The 26,142-nt window shown below is 36.0% G+C and overlaps 1 protein-coding gene across 4 annotated transcripts in view; it reads right to left on the bottom strand.

Moving 5' to 3' along the window:
* Positions 1 to 11,852: 11,852 nt before the first annotated feature.
* The window catches only part of CENPC (centromere protein C), an 82,332-nt gene continuing 68,042 nt past the window's right edge, over positions 11,853 to 26,142 (bottom strand). For 2 of the 4 annotated variants that reach the window (XM_040482162.1, XM_040482155.1), the window contains 5 exons: positions 23,702 to 23,830; positions 21,672 to 21,767; positions 19,847 to 20,001; positions 13,213 to 13,303; positions 11,853 to 12,069 (listed from right to left, as the gene is read on the bottom strand). In XM_040482162.1, the coding sequence (XP_040338096.1) occupies positions 11,999 to 12,069; positions 13,213 to 13,303; positions 19,847 to 20,001; positions 21,672 to 21,767; positions 23,702 to 23,830 (542 nt within the window). In that variant the 3' untranslated portion in view covers positions 11,853 to 11,998. Of the gene's footprint in view, positions 12,070 to 13,212; positions 13,304 to 19,846; positions 20,002 to 21,671; positions 21,768 to 23,681; positions 23,831 to 26,142 lie in introns of those variants that run through there. The other 2 variants (XM_040482169.1, XR_005792677.1) reach the window with 2 other exon arrangements.

Raw genomic sequence — 26,142 nt, 5'->3', positions numbered from 1 at the left:
ATAATGGAGTTAAGATCTTATCTTACACTATACATAAAAATTAACTCAAAATAAAGACTTAAACATAAGGCCTGAAACTCTGTAACTTCTAGAAGAAAACATAGGGAAAAATCTTGACATTAGTCTTGGCAATGATTTTTTGGGGGTTTCACACCAAAAGCACAGGCAACAAGACCAAAAATAAACAAGAGACAACATCAACCTAAAAAGCCCTGTACAACAGAGGAAAAATTAAACAAATAAAAGGCAACCTACAGAAAAAGTATTCACAAATCATATATCTAAAAAGAGTTAATAACTAAAATATATAAAGAACTCCTATAACTCAATAGCAAAACTAAATTAAGTTAAATTAACATGAAAATAAATACAATTTAAAAATCATAAGAGGACTGAATAGATATTTTTCAAAGATTATAAATGGTCAACAGGTATATGGAAAGGTTCTCAATATCACCCCTCATCAGGGAAATGCAAGTAGCCAGAGTTATCACCTCAAATCCACCAGGATTGCTATTATCAAGTCAAGAAATTGCCAAGTGTTAACAAGGGTATGAACGAAAGGAAATCCTTGTACACTGTTGATAAGAATGTAAAACTGTACAGCTTTTATGGAAAACAGTATGGAGGTTCCCAAAGAAATAAAAACAAAACTACCATACAATTCATTAATCCCTTTTCTGAATAATAGCCAATGGAAATGAAATCAGGATCTCAAAGTGGTATCTACACTCCCATGTATGTTGTAGCATAATTCACAATAGCCAGGATATTGAAATAAACCAAGCATCCACTGATGAATGGACAGAATAATATGGTACACACACACACACACACACACACACACACACACACACACGGAATATCGTTCAGGTATTAAAAAAAAAAAAAATCCTGCCATCTGCAACAACATGAACCTGGAGCACATTATGCTAAGTGAAATAAACCAGAAACAGAAAGACAAATACTGTATGATCTCACAGGTAGAATCTAAAAGAGTCAAACTCTAGAACTAGAGAGTAGAATGGTGGTAGCCAGGGGGTGAGGGGTGGGGAAAATGGTATGTTGGTCAAGGGTACAGAATGTCAGTTATAAGATGAATAAGATCTGGGGATCTAATGTACCACATGGTTATAATTAATAATATTGTATTGTACAATTGAAATTTACTGAGAGTAGATCTTAAGTGTTCTCACCATACATCCCCCAAATGGTAACTATGTGAGGTAATGAATGTGCTAACTTGATTTTGATAATCATTTTACAATGTATACATGTTATATATCAAGTAGTACACCTTAAAAATACATCAGTGTGCCTGAATGATACTAAAAGCGTGATCTATAAAAGAAACCAATTCATAATTTGATTTCATCAAAATTAAAACTTTGCTTTTCAAAAGACCCCATTAAAATGATGAAAAGGCATGCCACAGACTAGGAGAAAATATTTGCAAACCACATATCTAACACACAACTCCTATCTAAAATATATTTTTCCCATTTTATTGAGATATAATTGATATATAACATTGTATTAGTTTTAGGCATATATATTTTTAAACATTTATAATGTTTATTTTTTATAGAGAAAGAGAGACAGAGTATGAGCAGGGGAAAGACAGAGAGGGAAACACAGAATCTGAAGCAAGCTCCAGGCTCTGAGCTGTCAGCACAGAGCCTGACATGGGGCTTGAATTCATGAACTGTGAGATCATGACCGGAGCCAGTCAGACACTTAACCAACTGAGCCACCCAGGCACCCCAGGTGTATGTATTTTTAAATGATCAAACCTCAACATTAAAAAATCCAAATTGAAAATCGTTAAAAGACATAAAGAGACAGACATTGCACTGAAGAAGATATATGGATGCCATGTGAAAAGATATTCAACATCAATAGAGAAAAACAAAGACTATAATGAGATATCACTAACAGAACAGCTTTAAAAAAAGGGGGACAATAGCAAATGCTGGTGAGGATGCGAAGAAACTGGTCATCTCATATATTGATAGTGGGAATGTAAAACAGTACAGTCACTCTGGAAAATAGTTGAGCAGTTTCTTAAAAAAACTTACCATATGTATTTCCACACATTTATTCCAGAAAAATAAAAACTTAAATTTACACAGACACAGGTACACAATACTATACCATCTTTACCTGTATCACATCCATACCAAAGAACACTACTCAGCAATAAAAAGAAATGAACTATTGGTATGTACAACAACTTGGATGGCTTTCAAGGGCATTATGTTGAGTGAAAAAAGCCAAAGGTTATATACTCTATGATTCATTGATGTAACACTCTGTAGGTGGCAATATTAAGAAATGAAGAATAGGGGCGCCTGGGTGGCGCAGTCAGTTAAGCGTCCGACTTCAGCCAGGTCACGATCTCGTCGGTCCGTGAGTTCGAGCCCCGCGTCGGGCTTTGGGCTGATGGCTCAGAGCCTGGAGCCTGTTTCCGATTCTGTGTCTCCCTCTCTCTCTGCCCCTCCCCCGTTCATGCTCTGTCTCTCTCTCTGTCCCAAAAATAAATAAACGTTGAAAAAAAAAAAAAAGAGATGAAGAATAAATGAATGTTTGCCAGAGGTTAAGACTAGAAGGCAGGGTGGTGGGAGGAGGGGAGTTGATGTGACTATAAAGAGGGAATATAAAGGATAGCTTTGCAGTGATAGCTTTGTATCTGGATTGCAGTAGTGGTTACATATGATAAAATGAATGGAACCATACCCACACATTTTACCCAGCAAATTTTGTGTTGGACATTGTATTAATAGTTACATAACATGTAACCATTGGGGGAAATTTTATGAAAGGTGCATCCATTCAGCAAGTGAATGGATAACAAAACTGGAATACTACCAGACAATAAAAATAAATTATTACAAGCATCATGAGCTTTTGTGGGAGATGACCATGATTGATTAATGGATATTAAACTTATCCTCCCAGCACAACTCTAAACTAGCAACATGTTAAGAAGTAACTATGTGCAGGCATTGGCCAACAGTGTAGGATGCAAAAAGTTAACTCCACAGTCACCTGATTTCATTCCTAAGGGCACTTTCCAACACTGAGCACAGGGAGTGGAATTCAGAGCAATGACCTCACTGGGCAAAGAAAACAGATTATATGGGGCTGTTGACAGAGCTGGAATTGTAGAGTGGGATATCAAAAAGGAAATAGAGCTTCAGAAATCTGCATGGTGCCCAAGAACAGTGTTGTGCAATAGAACTTTCCACAATGATGGAAATATTTAATGTGCTGTCTGGTATGTAGCCACCAGTAAGTACCAAGCTACTGAGTACTTGAAATGTGGCAAGTGTAAGTAAGGAACTACATATTTTGTTGACATTAAATTTAAATGGCTAGAACATATGGTTTGTGGCTACTGCATTAGCCATCATAGCCCTAGAATTTGACTGAATAAATTGCAAATATGCAGAGCAAAATTGTGAGCCCTTTCTAGCTTACTTCACTTTGCATAATATAGTCCCGATTGATCCATGTTGTCGCAAATGGCATGACTTCCTTTTTTAAGACTAGCATTTATTGTATGTATATATGCCACAATTTCTTTATCCAGTCATCTGATGACAGTTTGTTTCTATATCTTGACTATGGTGAATTGTGCCATAATGAACATGGGTGTGTAAATTTCTCTTCCAGGTATTGATTCATTTCCTTTGAATATATATCCAGAAGAGTGAGTATAGAACTGCATGATAGTTTTATTTTTAACTTTTTGAGGAAACTCCATGCTGTTTTCCATAAAGGCTGTCCCACTTTACATTCCTACCAACAGTGTACAAGGGTTCTCTTTTCTCCACCTCCTCATCCACACTTATGTTTTATCCTTTTGATGATAGCCATCCTAACAGATGCGAGGTTATAACTCATTGTGGTTTTGATTTGCATTTCGCTGATGATTAGTGATTTGCATTTTTTCATACACCTGCTGGCAATTTCTATAAATTGCATATATAAACAGACATATATAGGTCTCCTCTGGAAAATATCTCACTTATATGTGTGAGATAGATATATATATATAAGTGTGAGATATACACACACATATATAAAAGTAGAACACATAAAAGAGTAGAAAAGTGGTTACTGGGGATGGGGAAGTGAAGGAAATCAGAAGATGGTTTTTGAAAGGGTACAAAGTCGCAGCTATGTAGGATGGGTAAATTCTAGAGATGTAATTTGCAGTGTAATGACAACAGTTAATAGAGAATAATACACTGAAAATTTGCTAAGAGTAGACTCCAGATGCTCTCATTACACACACAAACACACACACCAATGGAAACTGTGAGAAGACAGACATGCTAGTCGACTGCAGTACTCATCTCACTGTATATGTCAAAACACCATGTCATACACTTTAAATATATACAATTTTTATTAAAAGCAAACAAACAAAATATCTTTGTGAGGCCTGATGATTACCAGGAGCTGTGAGCTGACAGAAGTGGCAAAATATAGACACCAACCAAGGTAGAGAGCCCTTGTTGAACAACCCAGGCTTTTACTTTTAGACACAGAAAGGCCACACTTGAGGAAAGCTACTCTGTCTCTAGAGCATGGTTTTACAACCTCAGCATTACTGACATTTTTAAACAGATAATTATTTGGCATGCAAGTTGGGGGTGGGAGGGGGTGTGTTCATTTTAGGATGTTTGCCAGCCTTCCTGGCCTCTACAAACTAAGTGCCAGTAGCATCCACACACATACTCACTGTAACAATCAAAACTGTTTCCAGACATTGCCAGATGTCCACTGAATCATAAAATCACCCCTGGTTGGGAATCACTGCTCTAGAGTAACAACCAATCTAAAACTATCCTAACAGACTAAAACAAATTCTCAACAGAATCATGCTGATCAATAATAATTTAACTTCCAGGGTGCCTGGGTGGCTGTTTGTTATGTGTCTGACCTCAGCTCAGGTCATGATCTCAGTTCATGAGTTTGAACCCCATACTGGGCTCTGTGCTGACAGATCCTCTGTCTCCCCTTCTTTCTGCCCCTCCCCTGCTTGTGTTTTCTCTCTAAAATAAACAAACATTAAATAATAGTAATTAATAACAATTACTATTATTTAGCCTCCTAAATAAAATTCTTTAAAAGAAGAAAAACTCAGTAAGACAAATGAAAGGTTATTTCCAGTAATACAAGTATGAAGAAGTCAAACAAAAATGGTCAAAAACTATCATTTCAAGGCACTGGAAATCAACCAAAGGTAAATAATAAGTTGAGAACTATTCCTGAAAATTGCTAGAGCTTTGGATAAAAAACAGTTGGGAGTCTATGGGATTCTTGAGTGAGGTTCTCATCCTACCTAAATTGGTCAGTAAAGATTATAGCTTTAACAGGTTGTAGCAGACTATAAAAATCAACAACTTTGCTGTAAGATGATGGACTTGATTCAGTGCAGCAGTGTAAATATACAAGTTTGCCAGTTAAAGTAGGGGAAATCAGGAATGGACCAGGAAACCTGTAGTTACTAGCCAAAAGTTTCTGTCCTAGTTCTCGGAGAGCAGCAGAGCTGCCAGAAGTTTACTTAGATGATCTTGGAAACAAGAATGAAGGGCTATGATTAGTTCTGTAAACATTCTAGCTCAAAGATGATGCATGCATAGGAGAGACCCAAGAATGACAAAACGTAAAAGTCAATGAAGACTTTAGAACTGGCTACAACACTGTATCTCCCCCATCCCACACAGGAAGCAATGAGCAGAGGGTAGAAAGTCTATAGACTCAAAAGTGTTTGATGTTAACCTCTGTTTACATCATTTCCTGATTTATATATATGCTATATAAAGACAGAAGCTACCTCTATGGATGTAGTTTTATTCTGGATAAAAACTGAAAGAATTTTAAAAATTGAGCAGAGAGAGCAAAAGCTCCACACCACAGAGGCAACAGATTCCATAGTTTGAGTCCAGGCAAGCTCCTAAGTTTAAAAAAAAAAAAAAAAGGAGGAGGAGGAGGAGGAGGAGGAGGAAGAAGAAGAAGAAGAAGAAAGAAACCTTAAATATAAAACATAACCAAGACTTGCTACATTACCTAAAATGACTAATTTTCAACCAAAAATTATTAGACATGCAAAAAACAGAAAAGTATGAAACATACTAAGAGAAAAAAGCAGTAGCTAATGGTAATGGAGTCTGCATGGACCTAGATGTTAGATTAACAAATATTTCAATACGAGATTAATAAACATGTTTAAAGAATTAAAGGTATGTGTTAAAAATGAATCAACAAAAAAGGAAATCTATATGTAAAAATATAAACTATAAAAACAACCAAATTTAAATTCTAGAGTTAAAAAGCATAATTACTGAAATTAAAAATAAAAATCATCAGATGGTCTCAAAAGCAAATGTGAGATAGCAAAGACTCATTGATTTCAAGACAATCAATAGAAAGTATCCAGGGGCGCCTGGGTGGCGCAGTCGGTTAAGCGTCTGACTTCAGCCAGGTCACGATCTCGCGGTCCGTGAGTTCGAGCCCCGCGTCGGGCTCTGGGCTGATGGCTCAGAGCCTGGAGCCTGTTTCCGATTCTGTGTCTCCCTCTCTCTCTGCCCCTCCCCCGCTCATGCTCTGTCTCTCTCTCTGTCCCAAAAATAAATAAACGTTGAAAAAAAAAATTAAAAAAAAAAAAAGTATCCAAAGAATTAGAAGAAAAAAAGATTGAGAAAATGAACAGATCAGAAACAAACACGTGTAATGAGAGAGGAAAAAGAAGTAAAAAACTTTTGAGTAACAGCCCAAAACTTCCCAAATTTGATATAAAACATTAACATTCAGATACAAACAGCTCACCAAATCCCTAGCAGAATAAATACAAAGAGAATGCATCTAGAAACACCACAAAGTGATAAAATACCAAAAAAATCTTCAAAGGAGCCACATAAAATGACACGTCACAAAGAACAATATACTTAACAATGGACTTCTTGTCAGAAGTGGAGGACAAAAAGCAATGGAAAAACAAACTCAATGTGCTAGAACAAAACAAACTGTAACCTTAAAATTACCTACTAAGGGAAACCATCATTCAGAGATGAAGTCAAAATAAAAGCACTCCCAGATACACAAAAATTAAGGGAATATGTTGCTAATAGACTTACCCTGTAAGAGGTACTAAAGTTCAGGCTGAAGAGAACATCACATGGTAAGTTAGATACATAGGAAGGAATGAAGGACAGTAAATATAAAAGACTGTATATATGTTTTCTCTTTTTTAATTAAAAGAGTATCATTCATTGGAGCACCTTGGTGGCTTAGTTAGTTGGGCGTCTGACTTAAGGCTCAGGTTCAAGTCCTGTGTCGGACTCTGTGCCGACAACTCAGAGGCAGGAACCTGCTTCAGATTCTGTGTCTCCCTCTCTCTCTGACCCTCCCCTGCTCGTACTTTGTCTCTCTTAAAAATAAATATTAAAAAAAAAAAAGTATCATTCAAAACAATAATTATAACATTAAATTTTTGGAACATATAAATACACATAATCAAATATATGCATATCATAATGTAATTTATATAATAATGATGGCATAAATTAAAAGGGGAAATAAATAAAACGATAGCAATGCAAAATTGCTAAATTTTACTGAAATGAGGTTAGTAGTAAGTAACCTCACAGAGACTGAAATAAATTTAAGATAAATAAAGAAATCTCTACAGCAACCACTAAAATAATTCAATATATAAATCCAGAAGATGTAAAATAGCACACTATAAAAACTGTCTAAACCAAAATAAGGCAGAAAGGAACAAAGTTATAACAAACACAACAAAAACCCCTTAAGAAGTACAGAAAACAAAATGGCAGACATAAATCCAATCTTACCAATGTTTACATTAAATGAGTGGATTAAATATTCCAATTAAAAGGCAGAGATTAGGGGCGCCTGGGTGGCTCAGTTGGTTGGGCTACCGACTTCATCTCAGGTCATGGTCTCACAGTTTGTGAGTTTGAGCGCCACGTCAGGCTCTGTGCTGACAGCTCAGAGCCTGGAGCCTGCTTCAGATTCTGTGTCTCCCCCTCTCTCTACCTCTCCCTTGCTCACACTCTGTGTCTGTCTCTCAATAATAAATAAACGTAAAAAAAAAAAAAAAAAGAAAAAAGGCAGAGACTATTAGACTGGATTTAAAAACTCCCAACTATGTGCTTTCTAAAAGAGACATGTCTTAAATTCAAAGACATAATAAATTAATGTAAAAGGACAGAAGATATATCAAATGGTATATGTGAGACAGCTGAAGTAATTACCAATACTAACAACAGGCAAAATAAACTTTAGAATGGAAAATCTTACCAGAAAAGGTATTTCATAATGATAAATAAGTCAACACAACAGTAAAATAATAAATGAAAATGAACCTCAATAGTCTCAAAATAGATGAAGGGAAAATTGACAAAGAAAAGGAAATATTCAATAGGTAGAATCAGAGGTATCAATATTCCTAATCAGTAATGGAAAGAAAAACTACACACAAATCAGTAAGGATATGGAAGACTTAAACAATACTATCAATCAACAGACAGAATATTCCAATAGCAATGGAATACACATTTCTAACACAGGAAAAATTCTCAAAGACAGACCATACTGCAGATCAGAAAAGTATCAATAAATGTTAAAGGACTGAAAGCATACTAATTATGTTTTCTGTACTCATCAGGGACTAGCAAATCACACTCTGATGAAGATCATTGCTGAATGAAGATCATTGCATTTCTGTATGTAAAGTTTTATCGCAACATCTATTTCATTTACTTTGTCTACGGATGCCTTCATATTTCAACAGCAGAACTGAATAGATGCAATAGAAATCACAGGGCTGCAAAATCTAAAACTGGGAAAACTTAGCAAATCTCCAAATTAGTTCAGCAAAACAAATCTGGGAAACACAAATATTTGGAAATTATAAGAGGCACTTCCAATAACCCACTGGCCAATGAGAACGTAACAAGAAAAATTTTTAAATGTCTTGAATTAAATGACATATCAAAGTGCAGCTTTCAATGGCTGAATTAGAAAGGGAGAAAATTCTAAAATAAACAATCTAAATACATTCACCTTAAGAAGGTAGGAAAAAAAAAATCAAATCCAAAGTAGAATGCACTGAATTATAAAAATCAGATAAAAAATGAATAGAAACACAAGAAAAATCAATGAAATGAAGGTTAATTATTCTAAAAGAGTAACAAAATTGATAAATAGCAAAAAATGACCAAAAAAAGATTTAAAAAATTGTTAATAGCGTAACTTGTGCTTCAGATCCTGCACTAAGCATTTTTATATTAACTTATAAATATTTTAAGATATTATATCAAATCTCAAGAAATCTCTTGAAAGAAAAAAATATTATCTCATGCAAATCAAGTTGAAATTTAGATATAGGCAAATTCTTCAAAAACCAAACTTACCAAAATTAAAGAGAGAAGGAATATGGATATTCTGATACTTACTAATGAAGTTAAAGCCCTAATTAAAAATCTCCCCAGAAAGAAAAGTCCAGACTTGGATGGTTTTACTGGTAATTCTTTCTTAACATTTAAGAAGGAAATGTTAACAATCTTGTATTCTCTTCTACAGACTACAAAAAGAAGGAACAGTGCTCATCTGAAATACTACTAAGCAATAAAACATGAACAACCGATAGACAAACCACCACAGTGGATGAATCCTAAATACTGTGTTGAATGTAAGTATTTTATGAGTCCATGTATATAAAGTTCTAGAACAAGTAAAACCTCTTTACCATGATAAGCAGAACAATGGCCCAAGAGATAGAAGTCAGGCTGGCAGGAACTGGACAGAATAGGAACATTAAATGGAAGAAATTCTGTGGGTTACTTAGGTATAAGATGTACTTGCAAAAACTCATTGAACTGTGAGATCCATGCATTTGACTATTTGTAAGTTACATCAACACAATAAATGCTTCACTTAAAAAAAAAAAAAAAATCAAGCCATTGCAAATTACTGAGCAAAGTCTGGCCAGTCTAAGTAAAGATCAAAACACAGCTAGTCCTATTAACTCTTTGTGGGGAATAAGCTTAGAAATTCCCTGGGTTTACACCAATGGGTTAACAAGTCATAAAGAAGTACAAAGCCATAGGATGCTCACACCCAAGTTTGGGTAAACAAGATTAGGCAAATAAGGATAGAGAAGGGGGTGCTAAGGCCCCCAGGATAAAGTAGGGAGGAGCATAGGCCCCAATACATAGGTATATGAAACAAGATTAGGTATTCAGGGCAAAAGTGATCCCCAATTTAGTACTAGAGCAGAAAGCTGCTTTCACATAGGAGGGAAGAGTCAAGTTAGGTAAACAAGGTAATAAACAGGGCAATAGACTGCTGAGCTGCCCAGAGGGGAGAGGATTAACAAAAGAAAAGGTGCCTTGTTAACCCTGAAGTCACGTGTCCTATCTCATCACCTAGACTAGCTAAGATAAACAGAGGGGGTAGGCCTCAGGTCTGCTTTTAACAACTTTCAGCAGGGCCAGGATTTTGTTGGTATTAACCCAAACCCCTAACCCCTAACCCCGAATATCTTCAAGACTCCCTTTCCCTCAGGTCCATGAGCTAATCTTCACAGATTTATTGTCTCTTTGTGCACGTTCATCACCATGTTTGTAAGCCTTCGGATCCTAATAAAAATAGGGCAAGGACACTTATTGGTGCTCTTGTCTTTTCCCAGACATTAGCCATCTCTGGCATTTTAATCCTGCGTCCAGCTTTCTTGCTAAACTCTTGACCTGGAAAAGCAAGTATACCAGTTTCTCTAGTGATAAAAAGTTTATTCACTTACTAAACTCTGCAACTTTATATGGAGACACTAAGAAGTTCATAGACAATGCCCTACCAGGTTCAAATGAAAAAGTAATACATTTGCCTTCATCTTTCAAAATAAGAGCAACATTTAAAACATACTGTTCAATTATAATGATGACAAATGAAACTCAGATTTTCAGGTTAATAGGAGAATACTTAAAATGACTACAGAAATACTGCTAGCAATTTGTTTTTGATATTTAACCATTTTATCCCCTAAATCTCTTTAGTTTCCTACATATTTTCAGTGCATCTGGTAAGAAGAAAGCCTGAGTTATTTTTTAAATAATCTTTCACACTGACTTTTACTTTTTTAATGATTTTTTTAATATTTATGAGAGAGAGAGAGAGAGAGAGAGAGAGAGAGAGAGAGAGAGAAAGTGGGGGAGGGACACAGAATCCAAAGCAGGCTGCTTGCTCTGCACAGAGTCGGACACAGAGCTGGAATTCATGAACTGTGAGATCATGACCTGAGCTGAAGTCAGACTCTTACCCAACTTAGCCACCCAGGCACCCCCTGACTATCCTTTTAATAGAAAGAGGAATTCTAAGCAGAAACATTATTGTGAAACCTACAGATTTCAGAGAGAACATGGCCCTGCCAACATTCTGATTTCAGATTTCTAGCCTACAGAATTGAGGAAATACATTTTTGTTTTTAAGCCACCAGTTTGTATTATTTTCTTACAAAGGCTTAGGAAAGTAATTCAGATGTACTAGTGATATATACCACAGTTCCTATTACTGGATTCGTCACTTAACACTAACATTTGGAAAAGATTTTTAAATGAATGAATATATTAATCAAATCTCTTCTAAAATAGGTATGTCCTATATTTCACCATGAGAGCAGTGATTTTGGTATTCTTTTCATGTTATTAAAATACTATGAGTGTGGGTATCAATCCAGGCCTATGGGGTACATTTGTGGAAAAAGTTGAAGACACATATGGGAGTTTGAAATGTTTATCAAATAAAAGAACACAAAATTGAATAAAACTTTTATTTTAAAACATCACAAATAATTACAAAGATAAATGTCTCAACTGCACAAACGGTTTTATACATATATGTGTATATGTGTGTACACACACACACACACACACACACACTTATTTAAACTTTGCTTCATCTTTCATCTTTTTATCTGAGTAAAAAGAAGAATACTTTCCTCATTCAGGAGATTTTTGATGTTGTAATAATTACCTAGAAGTAAAGCAGTAAGAAAAAAAAAGTTACTTCCATAGAAATCATTTCCTTTTGATTAAATGTTTAGCTATCACTAAGGCAGTTAAAAAGTACATACTACAAATTTTTTTTGAAGATAAATTCATCTAAAGTAAGTCTTATTTAATTCCATGAACTAAAAAAATCCAAGAGTTAACCATCACCTGTAATCCAGATAAGGTTTGAGAAAGTGAAAATTTTACATCATTCTGATCATTCTAAATGCAAAGATGAATCAGACAAGGGTGAAGGAAGAGGAAAATTTTCTCTGAATTCAATTAGTTCACTGAAACTGCTGTAGATTCCCCTAAACCAGATATATGCATATAAAAGTAATTATAAAAGGTAAAACAGATCTCAAAGTTTAAAAAGAGCAAATGCTTCTCTTAATTATAAATAACAACAGAAGTAAAATACAGAATAGCCACACATATAAGGCAGGTTTATAGCAGTGAGTACAATACTGTGACACACTGTGACTTTCTATGTATTAGAAGTTGATACATATTAGGATTAACGGAGTTATAATAAATAAAGTGTTCACAACAGTGCTGGTACATACTAAAGACTGTATAAACACTGCTACTATTACTGTCTCCTTTCATTAGAACGTAAGCTCCATGAGGACAGGGATTTTTCCCTATTTGGTTCACTTATGTATCCCACTCTTAAGAGCAATGTTTGAGAGACTTTCAGTCACCTTCATTGAATGATGAATAAACAAAAGAACAAATTAAAAGTGCTCTTTCCAAAGGCTTGTGCTCTTCAACAGCTAATGAAACACACTATTCTGTATGCTTAAAATAACCTACTAAAAATTGTTTGACTACATAATGTCTTAGAGATAACACAGGAGAAATAATTTTCCTCCTACATTGGACACAACATATCTTCTAACTAAATATTTTTACCTTTAGTAACAAACAACTCCTGTTCAATTTTCAGGTAACCAAATACTAACATACTTACCTAATGATAAAATTAAAATATGTATCAAACTTCTTTGGCATCAGGCACACAACAGTTTCATTTTGACCACTGTGGCTTCCATTTGCATGGTGCTCATGAGCAACTATATAAATATTTAACTATATGAAAGAAAATGTATTTAATTATTCTTACCTGAAGGAACATAGAATGAATCCCCAGTTGTTATTATATAAGGTGTTTCATGTAAGGTACATAAAAGGTCACCAAAGTTAACATAAAAAACCTGTAAAATTAAAAATTAAAATTTCATTTCAAATTGAACCACCACAAGGGCGCCTGGGTGGCGCAGTCGGTTAAGCGTCCGACTTCAGCCAGGTCACAATCTCGTGGTCCGTGAGTTCGAGCCCCACGTCAGGCTCTGGGCTGATGGCTCAGAGCCTGGAGCCTGTTTCCGATTCTGTGTCTCCCTCTCTCTCTGCCCCTCCCCCGTTCATGCTCTGTCTCTCTCTGTCCCAAAAATAAACAAAACGTTGAAAAAAAAAAATTAAAAAAAAAAAATTGAACCACCACAACTCACTCACTGTAATGAAACTTAAGGAAACATTTCCTTTATGAATAAGCAGAAAAATGGCCCTCCAAAGATGTCCACACTCTCATCTTCAGAACTTGTTTTGTTACATGGCAAAAGGGACCTTGAGATGGGGAGATAAATAAGCCTGAATTATCTAGTTGGGCCCATTCTAATCACACAAACCTCTTAAAAGTGGAGAATTGCTTCTGCTGGAAGCAGAAGAGAGATGAAGGAGAGGAAAAGGCAGAGAAATTCAAAGCATGTTAAAGACACAGACTGGGGCGCCTGGGTGGCGCAGTCGGTTAAGCGTCCGACTTCAGCCAGGTCACGATCTCGCAGTCCGTGAGTTCGAGCCCCGCGTCGGGCTCTGGGCTGATGGCTCAGAGCCTGGAGCCTGTTTCCGATTCTGTGTCTCCCTCTCTCTCTGCCCCTCCCCCGTTCATGCTCTGTCTCTCTCTGTCCCAAAAATAAATAAACGTTAAAAAAAAAAAAAAAAAAAAAGACACAGACTGCTGGCACTGAAGATAAGAGGGCCATGAGCCAAGAAATAGAAGCTACTTCTAGAAGCTAAGAATGACATTCTGACCAAGAGCCAGCAAGGAAATGGGAGCCTCAGTCCTACAACCATGTGGAACTGATTTCTGCCAACAACCTGAACGAACCTGAAAGCAAATTCATCCTAAGAGCCTCCAGAAAAGAATACAGGGCTCCCAACATCTTAATTCCAGCCTTGTGATACTCTAAACGGAATACTCAGCCAAGCTCACCAAAATTCTAACCTTTAGGGGTGCCCAGGTGGCTCAGTTGGTTGAGCTTCCGACTCTTGATCTTGGCTCAGATTATGGTCTCACAGTTTGTGGGTTTGAGCCCCATGTCTGTCTCTGCACTGTCAGCACAGAGCCTGCTTAGGATTTTCTCCCCCATTCTCTCTCTCAAAATAAATAAACATTTAAAAATAGAAGAATTTTAACCTATACAACTATGAGATAATAAATGGGTGTTGTTTTAAGCCACTGGAACTATACTAATTTGTTAAAACAGCAATAGAAAATTAACATGGGAAGAAATTTCTTTTGTTCTTATTTTTTACCAGCTTATGAAAATTCAGAACCACTGTAAATAAGATCACTTTAGTATACTAGAAAAACAGCTAGGTTTTATATACACCTCACTGAAGGTTACATGCTCGGGACATGTAATTCAAACTGACAAACCAAAGAGAGAGCAAAAACAAACCAAACAAATGATACATTTAAATAAGTATCAACATTAAGAAAGTAAAAGGATAAAACCAACTCTCAGTCGTACAGGCTTCCATATTCAAACATGGCAATTTTTATATTTATGTGTACGTAGCATCCTGGCAATGATCTGTTTTTTGGCAACTAAAACAACATAAAGCCTTCAAACAATGAGATTCAGATTTTGAGATTTAGCAATCAAAAACATTCTGAGAATTATTCCTCCTCTTCCTCCTCCTTTTTTTTCTTAACTCTTTGTAAAATGAGCCTAAAATACCAGAAAAACAGCAGCTAGCACTTATTTAGCACTTACTCCTTGCCAGCCACTGTTCTGAGCACTTAATTTATATTCATTTAATGTATGTACTTACCAGTGAGACAGGTACTATTTTAATAGCTTTATACAAATGAAGAAATAGAGGCAACAGAGGGGTGTAATTTTCCAAGTTCACAATGTAAATGGCAGAGCTGAGTTTGAACTCAGGCACTTTGATTCCAGAATGCATGCTCTTAATATGATATACTAACTCCCTAAATGGGAAAAAAGCTCTTGTAATGGTTCCAAAGGTACTTTTATAATTTAATTAAAAAAAAATTTTATTACATCTAAAAAAATTTGTCCCATTTTAAAAAACAAAAGGCAACAAACATACTACCCAGAACGTCAAGCATATATTTCTAGGTGGTTTTTTTTTTTTCCTTACCTATTCAGTTTGGCTCTCTAAGCACAACTCCTCATTTCTGTCAACATTTTAGTAAGAAGGCTTTTGAAATACACAAAAATAGAATGTTGAACTACCATGAGTATCTAACACCAACAACCTTCCCTGTTCAGTCTCTTTACTTCCCCCATTCCATATTATTTTGCAATAATACCCCAGCATCATAAACCCATCTATAAATATTTCAGCGTGTACTAAAAAATCAAGGTGCTTTTTCATTTTATGTATTTTTTAAAGTCTTGTTTATTTTTTTTCAGTAATCCCCACATTCAAAGTAGGGCTCAAACTCACAACCCTGATATTAAGAGTTGCAGCCTCTGCCAACTAAGCCAGCCAGGTACACCTCAAGGTGCTTTTTTAAAAACACGACTACAACAGCATTATCACACCTAAACATGAATATTTAATATCACATACCCAGTCTGTATTAAAATTTCCAATTGTCTCTTAAATGTGTTTTGAAGAGTTTACTTATCCTCTTAAATCACTTAAATCACTATAGTGGTTCTCAATTTGGGGATGATTTCTCAATTTCAGGACACAACAGGCAATATTTGGGAACATTTCTGATTCTTACAACTAGAGAAGTACTACTACAGTCTATTTGGTAGAGGCCAGGGATGCTTCTAAACATCCCACAATGCACAGAAAGCCCCTACAACAAATAATTATCTGGTCTAAAATGTCGATAGTGCCAGGGTTGAGAAACCCTGATCTATAGGTTCTACTTGGTTCTTTTTTATTTCTTGCAATGTATTTATTAAAGAAATTGAGCAGCAAAGTTTGTTGTAAAAACCTCTGCACAGCTGAATTTTGCTCATTACACTCTGAGGGGGTCATTTGAAAGGTCACCTATTCTTTATTTCCCATACTGGTAGTTGGATCTTAGAGTTTTGATCAAATTCAGGTATTTTTGTTGTTGTTAATTTTTTTTAAGGGGATGGAAGAGACAAGACTATTTCATACATATTGCTGTATTCTTCCATGAGGAGGCACATGTCTGGCTGTCTTTTTTTTCAGATGTTAGCAGAGACTGATGCTCCATATCTAGATAGATCCAACAGTTTCTCAGGGGTTGCAAAATAGTAATATTTCATTCTAACACTTCTTCCTCATGTATTAATTGGAATATTTCTAAGAGAACAAATTTTGCCTCATATCTATCTGGTTACATAACAGTACGGTTTATATGAAAAGGGGAGAATAAATGTTTGATTCTTTCCCTTTATTTACCATATTTGTTGTCAAAATGAGTTAGCTTCCTAGAATTCTCCAACAATGGTGAATTAGTCTTTCTTTTTGTAGCTGTCTTTAAAATTCATGAATTTAGATATAACAGATGTGTATCAATTCACTTAAGTTATTTTTATTGATACTCAAGCTTTCACATCTTTGTCCAATGAAAGCATCTTCAAGTTGGATCCTGTGACCTTATGACCCAATTCTAATGGTCTTTGGTAAGTTTGCCCATAGGTATGACCAAAATATTTCAAGCTCAGCCCCAGGCCTGCATTCAGACATTTCTCTAAGGAACTCTGGTTCCCTTAAGTGTGTTGCTCTCACTTTTCTGTTTTTCAGTTCTGGAACATTTATTGTCTAATTTTTCAAATATTTCTACCCTTCACTCATTTGTGCTTTTATCTCTCTTCTATTTTTTTTCTGTTCCCCACATCGCTTCACTTTTATATTTTCCATTTCTTAATCTCTTCTTGTCTTCTGGGAGAGCTCCACAACCAACTCTTATAGTTAATCTGTTAATTCTTCTGTGGTTTGATTTTAACAAATCTACTACTGCTATCATGTCCCTCTCATAGAGAGTCTTTAACATTGAGTCTGAAGGAAAGAGTTAATGCCCTATGCTGGTTCTCCATCTGTCCCTTTTGTTTCTCAAAAGCATATACTGAAAAGCGTGCTTCATGTTTTGGGCACCTGGGTGGCTCAGTTTGTTAGCCAACTCTCAATTTCAGCTCAGGTCATGATCTCAAAGCTCATAAGATCGAGCCCCGCAGGCTCTGAGCTGACTGTGTTGAGCCTGCTTGACATTCTCTCCCTCTCTCAAAAATAAATAAACTTGGGGCGCCTGGGTGGCTCAGTAGGTTAAGCGGCCGACTTCGGCTCAGGTCATGATCTCGCGGTCCGTGAGTTCGAGCCCTGCGTCGGGCTCTGTGCTGACAGCTCAGAGCCTAGAGCCTGTTTCGGATTCTGTGTCTCCCTCTCTCTGACCCTCCCCCCATTCATGCTCTGTCTCTCTGTCTCAAAAAATAAACATTAAAAAAATAAAAATAAAAATAAACTTAAAAAAATTAAAAAAAATAAAAGTGTGCTTCATGTTTAAACAAAAAATGTAAAACTATTCTTGTTATCAAGAAAAAAAAACTAACTCATTTTCATTAAAAACTGTTAAAGACAGTATTTCAAAGAAATAAAAATCAACTATAATAACTTAATAACATGTTATATTTCTACAGTTCCTTCAATTTCATTTTTAAATTCTAGTCACAGTAAAATAGGGAACTCTATTTTATAAAAGTGTGCTTAAATATTTATCCTAAAGGTCTTCTTATATGGCTATTCTTTAAAATAATATGTCTAAACTGATATAAAAATACTTAGGAGAGTACATGGAACATCTAAGTGCTATATAACTGCTTAGTATCATACAATGGTTTATCTCATTAGGTCAAAATATAAAATATAACCATTTCTTCCTGCAGCACATTTCAACTGTCTCTAATTTTTGCAATTACTATCAATGTTACAATAAATACCTACATATGTCCAGCTTCCCTAACCTTTAAATTATGTTCTTAGGAAAATATTCTGAAATGAGATTCATAGGTCAAAGAATACAATTATCTTTCCAATAATTTCTACTAGTTCAGTAAATATAAAATATCCACGTTTCTAAAGTGGATTCCTTTGAATAGTGGCCAGGTTAAATACTTACAAAACATTCACTACTCAAATTTTCTTTTGTATAATAATGGCATTACAATTTAATGGGTAAGTGCTATTATTTCAATGATAGTATTGCACAATGCTTATCTAATTAATTGTTCTTTAACGATTATACAGGAATTATTACTTCAGTTAAATGCGTTACTTTTACTCCTTTAATAGCACCTAAAGATCAGTAACATTTTAAGATTGGTTTAAAGTATATCTTAAAGTATTTTAAATCTGGGGCGCCTATTTGGCTCAGTTGGTTAAACGTCCAACTTTTGGTTTCGGGTCAGGTCATGATGTCACGGTTTGTGGGTTTGAGCCCTTTATCAGGCTTTGTGCTGACTACTTGGGATTCTCTGTCTCCCTCTTTCTCTCTCTCTCTGCCCTCCCCCGCTCATGAGCACACGTGTGCGCTCTCTCTCTCAAAATAAATAAATAAATAAATTTAAAAAAAATTAAAGCATTTTAAATCTGGATTCTACTTATACTAATGTAATAATGAATTACTCTTTTACTCTCATGTGTAACTTCTTTCCTTGTCTCAAATTGCCCTTCTTTGTTAATACAAATTCAAGGGCCCACATGTTCTTTCTTTTTTTCCTTCTTGAGTTTACTTCAATTTTGTCAGTAAAAATAATTGTTTTGAAAACAATACTCTACTAACCCATGATACCCCAAGTTCCTGAAACGCTACTTACTGAAAAATGTGCCTCAGACATAACGTTTTTTAAATGTCAGTAAAATATTACTATTCTTAAAATTTGGTGATTTTCAAATTCTGTAATTTTCAAATTCAAAATGTGCAAATATATGTATCTCACATCAGTGGTGTAGGGGTGTGTATCTCCAATAAGAGACAGAGGCAGAGACTGACCCACCTTGCCATCTCATTATAATTTCAGCCAGTAATACTGCCATATACAGTAATACATTATTTAGTACTTACTGAAGTAACTAGCTTCTAGTCCTCTGTCTACTGCTAATTACATGATTCTGAAGAAGACTTTTAAAACCTCATTGTTGCTAAACTACATGATCTGAGAAACGAGATTTAGGCTTAATTTTCACTGGCTTTACTGATTTGTCTGCAAACCTAGATATATTCTAGGATTCTTTTAAGTAAAGAAACGTCGGAATTTTTGAAGTTTGAAGTTACAGTGCTATGTACAGAACAAGTACTTTTAAATAACCATTGGTTGACCAACTCTAAAAAGACTTAACAAATAAAAAAAATTCTCATGCACTATAGTAATTTCATTTCTGAGAAAATAGTGTTTTTAATGTCTCATCAAGTCCAATAAATGAGAGTTATACCCAAACATAAATATATGGAGAAATACACTTACCAATATATCTGAGCCAACATGCTGTTTTCCCTTTTCTTGATGTGGTCCTAATATCAATTTTCCCATCGAAAAAATGGGTGTATCCAGTGTTTTATATACTTTCAATTCACCATGCTCAACAAAGAACTGATACGTATCTCGTGGCCTTAAAAGATCTAAGGGAAAAACACTACTGTAAATATAAAGCAATAGCAATAATAATGATCAATGATAGAACATATACACACATGTATACAACAAGAGTTATTTCTAGATATAAACCTCATTTACTCGAGCTAAATAAAATGGTAGAGGTAGAATTTTGTCTGCCTTATAAGCTGTGTGACCAGGCAAGTTATTTCTCACCCTGTGCCTGCTTCCTTTTCTATAAAATGAGACAACAGTTCATCTATGTTAGAGTTGTGACTATCAAATGAATTAATGTGTATAAGGTATTTAAAATACTGCCTGGCACAAAATAAGCATTAGATAAGCCTTGGATATTAATGATAATAGTGGCAGTATTATTATTATTTCTATTATAGCTCAGAAAACAAAATTAGCTAAGACACAAGGTAGAATTCCGTATCTTTAAAAAGTTTAACAAAGCCCACAATTAACAAATGTATCGTCATAACAACAGATTTTGTGCTTGCCTGACTGATTATTAAATAGCAAGATTTCTGTCATGTGAAGCAAGAGTTCTAATAGATGCTCAAAAATAACTACCTCACTCTTCAATTTCCCTTTTACTTATAAACATTGCCAAATATATAGTTAATATATTCTTTATCATCAGCTTGTTTCCTTGGATTTTTGATAATGTTAGTAATCTCACAGGTTATAGGACATAGAAAATACATAGATGCAAGAAACAGATAAAAAGCAATGAACTCCTGACAAACTCACTACTTTTCGAACCTAAACAGCAAATGTTTTAAGATACTACACTAAACAAAATTTTCTGTACTTCTGCCTGTTGCCAAATAAACAATCTGATTATAAAAATAACTGTACTACTTAAGATGTCAAATGGAACTTATTTCGCAGCCAAAATTTTAAGTGAAAATACCATTACTACCTCTCTGACTTGACCTATTTGTCCTTTGACTTAGGATAAACAGTCCTCAGTACTTACTGGTACTGTCAAAACAGTTAAAACATCTAAATATTTCCTGTATGTAAATACTGCCTGGTTGCTAAACAGCTGAGTGTCCCCTACTTGCCCTTCTCGCACTATAGCCCCTCCTTTGGAACCAATCATGGTGTCCCAAGCACTGTACTTTTAATGCCTACTAGATACAACAGGAGGCTTCTAGGACCCTGTGCTGACCTTAAACTTAAACCTGGCATTTGTGTGGCAGATCAGTGTCCTTGCTAGTCATCATCCTAAAGGTCTGATATCCCAGGTATTATTTTTGGTATGCATGACCCATAAAGCTGTCTAAATCCTGCCCACAGTCCCTGTCTGGTCTCACAGTAAGGGGGTAACCTGGGATCTACCAGCTAAATTGCAACAATTACCCATAAAAAGCCCTTGTCCCCATGTGTCCTCTTGATCAAAGAAGACCTGTACCCTACCGGGGAGGCAACACTCCTAATGATAGCACTTGTAACCCAGAGTATAAATGCACTGTGTTATGTGCCCTCTAGATGTTGTTTGGTATCAATGCTCCTCCAGAGTAGTCTTCACACAGGCTGCTTATTGGAATTAGATACCCTACTGGACTTTGGCTGTGGAACAGCTGGGAAGAAAAAGAAAAAGTAGATAGGCTAGTCATACAGCCAGCAGTTTGCCCTTACTAGCTGTTAAATTAAGCATTTTCAGTATCATCTCTAATCTTACCCATGAGAATCACCTCTCTTGTTTCTGGGTCCTTTACCCTTGTTGGCTGCAACGGATCTCCCAAAGGTACATTCAGATTTACCATGAACTTATTCTCTGCAAAAGAAATACCATTGAAATAGAAACTAGTTACATAATTCTTCTCAATTAAAAATAAGTCTAGTATGAAATATAGCTACAAACCAACCACAAAAAAAAAATGCCAGGGGCATAACACTCTCTTCCAATTTTCCTATTTATAAATGAACACTCTGATAAAGAAAAATTCAAAAACCACAATGATTTAGTATGGAAGCAAACATACTAAATTTATTTTTGTAAGCTTGATGTGACAACTCTTGATACTCTTGTGTCATCAAGAAGTTATATGGCATACTGAATATCCTTTAAGAGAGCTGAAGTATGTAATACACTTCAGAAAAAAAATTTATTAAATATCTATTTCATTTTATTTGTATTGAAGTAGGCTACAACAGAGTTGAACTCATGACCCTGAGATTAAGACCTGAGTTCAAGAGTCAGATGCTTACTGACTGAGCCACCCAGACATCCCTAAAATATCTATTTTAATCATAGTTTGAGCACAGGAAAGGGCAGTTTCAGTGAAAAGCAATTTACTCATGAGGAAATGCTTTATATTATGCCATTAATGATTTTTTTAAAGAACAAAATCAGCGTATTTCCAAAATCTTGACAAAAGTGGACGGTAAAAAGTAAATTCAAAATAAAAGAAAAACATGGGGCATTGTGTGTGACTCTTGATCTCAGGGTTGTGGGTTCAAGCCCCACATTGAGTGTAGAGAAAGGAAAGGGGAGGGGAAGGGAGGAAAGGAAAGGAAAGAAATGAAATGAAATGAAATGAAATGAAATGAAATAAAATAAGTAAAATAAAATAAAATAAAATAAAATAAATAATACAATATTCCAAAATTCATAGAATGCAGCAAAAGCAGATGTTAAGAGTGAAATTTATGGTTATAAATGCTTGTATTAAGAAAATTTCAAATAAACAACTTCACATTACACCACAAGGAACCAGTAAAAGACTTACCTGAAATTTAGTAAAGGAAGGAAAAAAACAAAAATCAAAAATAAATAAATAAATAAATATCAGAAGTAAATAAAATAGAGACCAGATTAAACAATAACATTGAAAGTAACAACAAGTTTTGAGTTGATTTCTTATCTGGCCCAATCTTGTGGAGTAGTGTGTTAATATTTATGTATTAAATATTTAATATTTATACTGTAGATTCTCTAGCTTTATTTTATTGTTAATCTTCAGTTTTATACCACTATGGTTGGAAAATATACTTGGTATGATTTCAGTCTTCTTAAATTTGCAATATTCGTCATATTTCTTTTTATGTGATTTTAATAGGGGATTCTTCTGTGTGTACTTGAAGAAAATGTGTATTCTATTTTAAATACATCTTTTAGAACCATGTATTCTAAAGTATGCTTCAAGTAAAAAATGTCGTTAAAAAAAAAAACTTTAACTGAGGGTACTCATTTAAAACGAAGCATATCAGAGGGGAGGTGGGAGAGGGGCTGGGTGAAATATGTGAAGGGGATTAAGAGTACACTTGTAATGAGCACTGAATAATGATGTATAGAATTGCTTAATCACTATATTGTACACGTGAAACTAATATAATACTATATGTTAACTATACTGGAATTAAATAAAAAACTTAATAGAAAAGAGAGAAGAAAAAAAGTGAATTCACCCTAAAGTATTATATCCAAAGGTTTTAGAAATAAATTTCAAAATTTATAAAGAGCTACCTCTCAGAGCACTACTTATTTTTAATGTTTATTTATTTATTTTGAGAGACAGCACAAGCAGGGGAGTGGCAGAGAGAGCAAGAGAAAGAATCCCAAGCAGATTCTGCATTGTCAGCCTTGAGATCATGACCTGAGCAAAATCAAGAGTCAGAGACTGAACTAACTGAGCCACCCAGTTGCCCCACCAGCATACTATTATTTAAAATAAAATCCAAAAGTTACTTTCAGGAATAAGTTCATACTTCTTTCATCATTATCAAGACAGATCCTTTTCCTATTAACTAATTTGTTGACTTTTCCAATGTTTCCTTTTGCCTTCCTTTTAGATGATACTGTGTCTGGGGACAGTATTCCACCAATCACAAATCCTCCTGGAAGTTAACAACAAAAAAGGTAATAAAGTATCATACCTGGGAAAGTAAAAATATTTAAAAAAATTTAAATTAATATAGCGTATTTCCTTTCAGACTACCAGAGGATATACTATTCCATTTTACAGCTAGTAACTCAAATAACACAAATACCAACCAACCCCACTTATGTTTCTACTACCCTAAATACAGATGAGCTGATGGAAGATGGGAGAATGATCTCTGTTGCTTGAAATCAACATTCATTAATGGAAGGTTAAAAAACAAACAAAGAGGAGAGATTCAACATGGCAGAGAAGTAGGGGGACCCAAAGTTCCCTCATTCCTCAAACACAGCAGTATTGAGGCCAAAGGACTTTGAACTCCAAGAGTCCAGGCTGCAGAGTGACAGAGATTTCTCCAGGGGCCCGGACAACCTGGTGGGCCATAGAGCTACTTTAACAAACAAATCAAAGCACACCTGGTACAGGGTCCAAAACAACACTACAAGTAGGGAGATAAAGCAATCAGAGTCACAACAACAGAGAGCAAGTAACACACTCCAAAAAACACCTCCTGAAGGGCCAGGCCCTGGACAGTGTATGACCCCTCTTTAATATAGTAGTGCTCACAGGTGCAGGACACATAACAAGCTTTTAAAACACATAAGGTACAGAAAACTAGCCAAAATGACAAAACGGAAGAATTTTCCTCAAAAGAAATTCCAGGAAGTAGCAATAGCTAAGGAATTGATCAAAACAGATATAAGCAATATAACTGAACAAGAATTTAGAATAAGTCGTAAGATTAATCGCTGGTCTTGAAAAAAGCATAGAAGACAGCAGAGAATCTACTGCTGCATAGATCAAGTAACTAAAAAATAGTCATGAATTTAAAAATGCTGTAAATGAGGTGCAAAATAAAATAGAGGCGGTGACAGTGAGGACTGAAAAGGCAGAGGGGAGAATAAGTAAAATAGAAGATAAAATTATAGAAAAAGATGAAGCTGGAGTTGACTCTAGAAGATGGTGGCGTAGGAGGACACTGGGCTCACAACGTCCTGAGCGCTTAGATTCCACCCACATCTGCCTAAATAACCCAGAAAACTGCCAGAAGACTAGCAGAACAGACTCTCCAGGGCCAAGCGTAGACAAGTGGCCCATGGAAGAGCAGAGAGGCGATGCATGCTACACGGACTGGTGGGAAGGAGCTGGGGCGGTGGAGGGGCAGCCTGCCTGCCAAGGCAGAGTCCCTGAAGTCTGGCTTGCAAAAGTGGAGGGGCCGGACTGTGTGAGTTGACAGCCAGCGGGACTTAACATCTGGAATGTTATAAGCCAACAGCTCTGCTCGGAGAGCAGGAGGATGACAGGACACCGGGAGGGAGAGGTGTTGAGCCCTGGAAGACAGAGCTCAGTTCGGCAGGGAACAAAGGCGCTGGCAAGCACCATCTCCCTCTCCCATCCCCCAGCCAAAATCCCAAAGGGAACCAGTTCCCCTCACCGAACTTGCTTGCACCGCGCAAACACCCAATGCTGTGCTTCTGTGGATCCATCCTTCCCACGGGTCTGCCTCCCTGCTGGTGCTACAGGGCCCCTCCTGCAGGGGACCACCGATGGCAAAGGTAGCTAAGCCTGCTCCTCCCACCACTGTGCATCTTGTGGATCCACCCCGGCTAATAGACCAGATCCCGTCGAAGCAGCACCACAAGCCTGGCATGTGCAAGTAGCCCAGACAGGGACCACACCACTCCACAGTGAGTCCTACCCCTGGGAGAGGAGAAAATAAGGTACACACCAGTCTGATTGTGGCCCCAGCAGTGCGCTGGGGCAGACATCAGGTCTGACTGCGGCCCCGTGCACCAACACAAGTTACCTGGACAGTACAGGGGAAGTGCTCTGCAGTTTGGAGCCACCCAAGGGACTACCCAAAATGACGAAATGGAAGAATTTTCCTCAAAAGAAACTCCAGGAAGTAGCAACAGCTAACAAAATGATCAGAAACCATTTAAGCAATACAACGGAACAAGAATTTAGAATTAATAGTCATAAAATTAATTGCTGGGCTTGAAAAAAGCATAGAGGACAGCAGAGAATCTCTTGCTACAGAGATCAAGGGACTAAGAAATAGTCATGAGGAGCTAAAAAATGCTATAAATGAGGTGCAAAATAAAATGGAGGCGACCACAGCTCGGATTGAAGAGGCAGAGGAGAGAATAGGTGAAGTAGTAGATAAAATGATGGAAAAAGAGGAAGCTGAGAAAAAGAGAGATAAAAAAATTCAGGAGTGTGAGGGGAGAATTAGAGAACTAAGTGATGCAATCAAATGGAACAACA

The sequence above is a fragment of the Herpailurus yagouaroundi genome, unplaced genomic scaffold (assembly GCF_014898765.1).
Source record: "Herpailurus yagouaroundi ecotype Mexico unplaced genomic scaffold, PumYag 28, whole genome shotgun sequence".
In the NCBI taxonomy this organism is placed as follows: Eukaryota; Metazoa; Chordata; class Mammalia; order Carnivora; family Felidae; genus Herpailurus; species Herpailurus yagouaroundi.
Note: the sequence above shows the minus strand (reverse complement) of the source record. Positions and strands in the feature narration are given on the sequence as shown.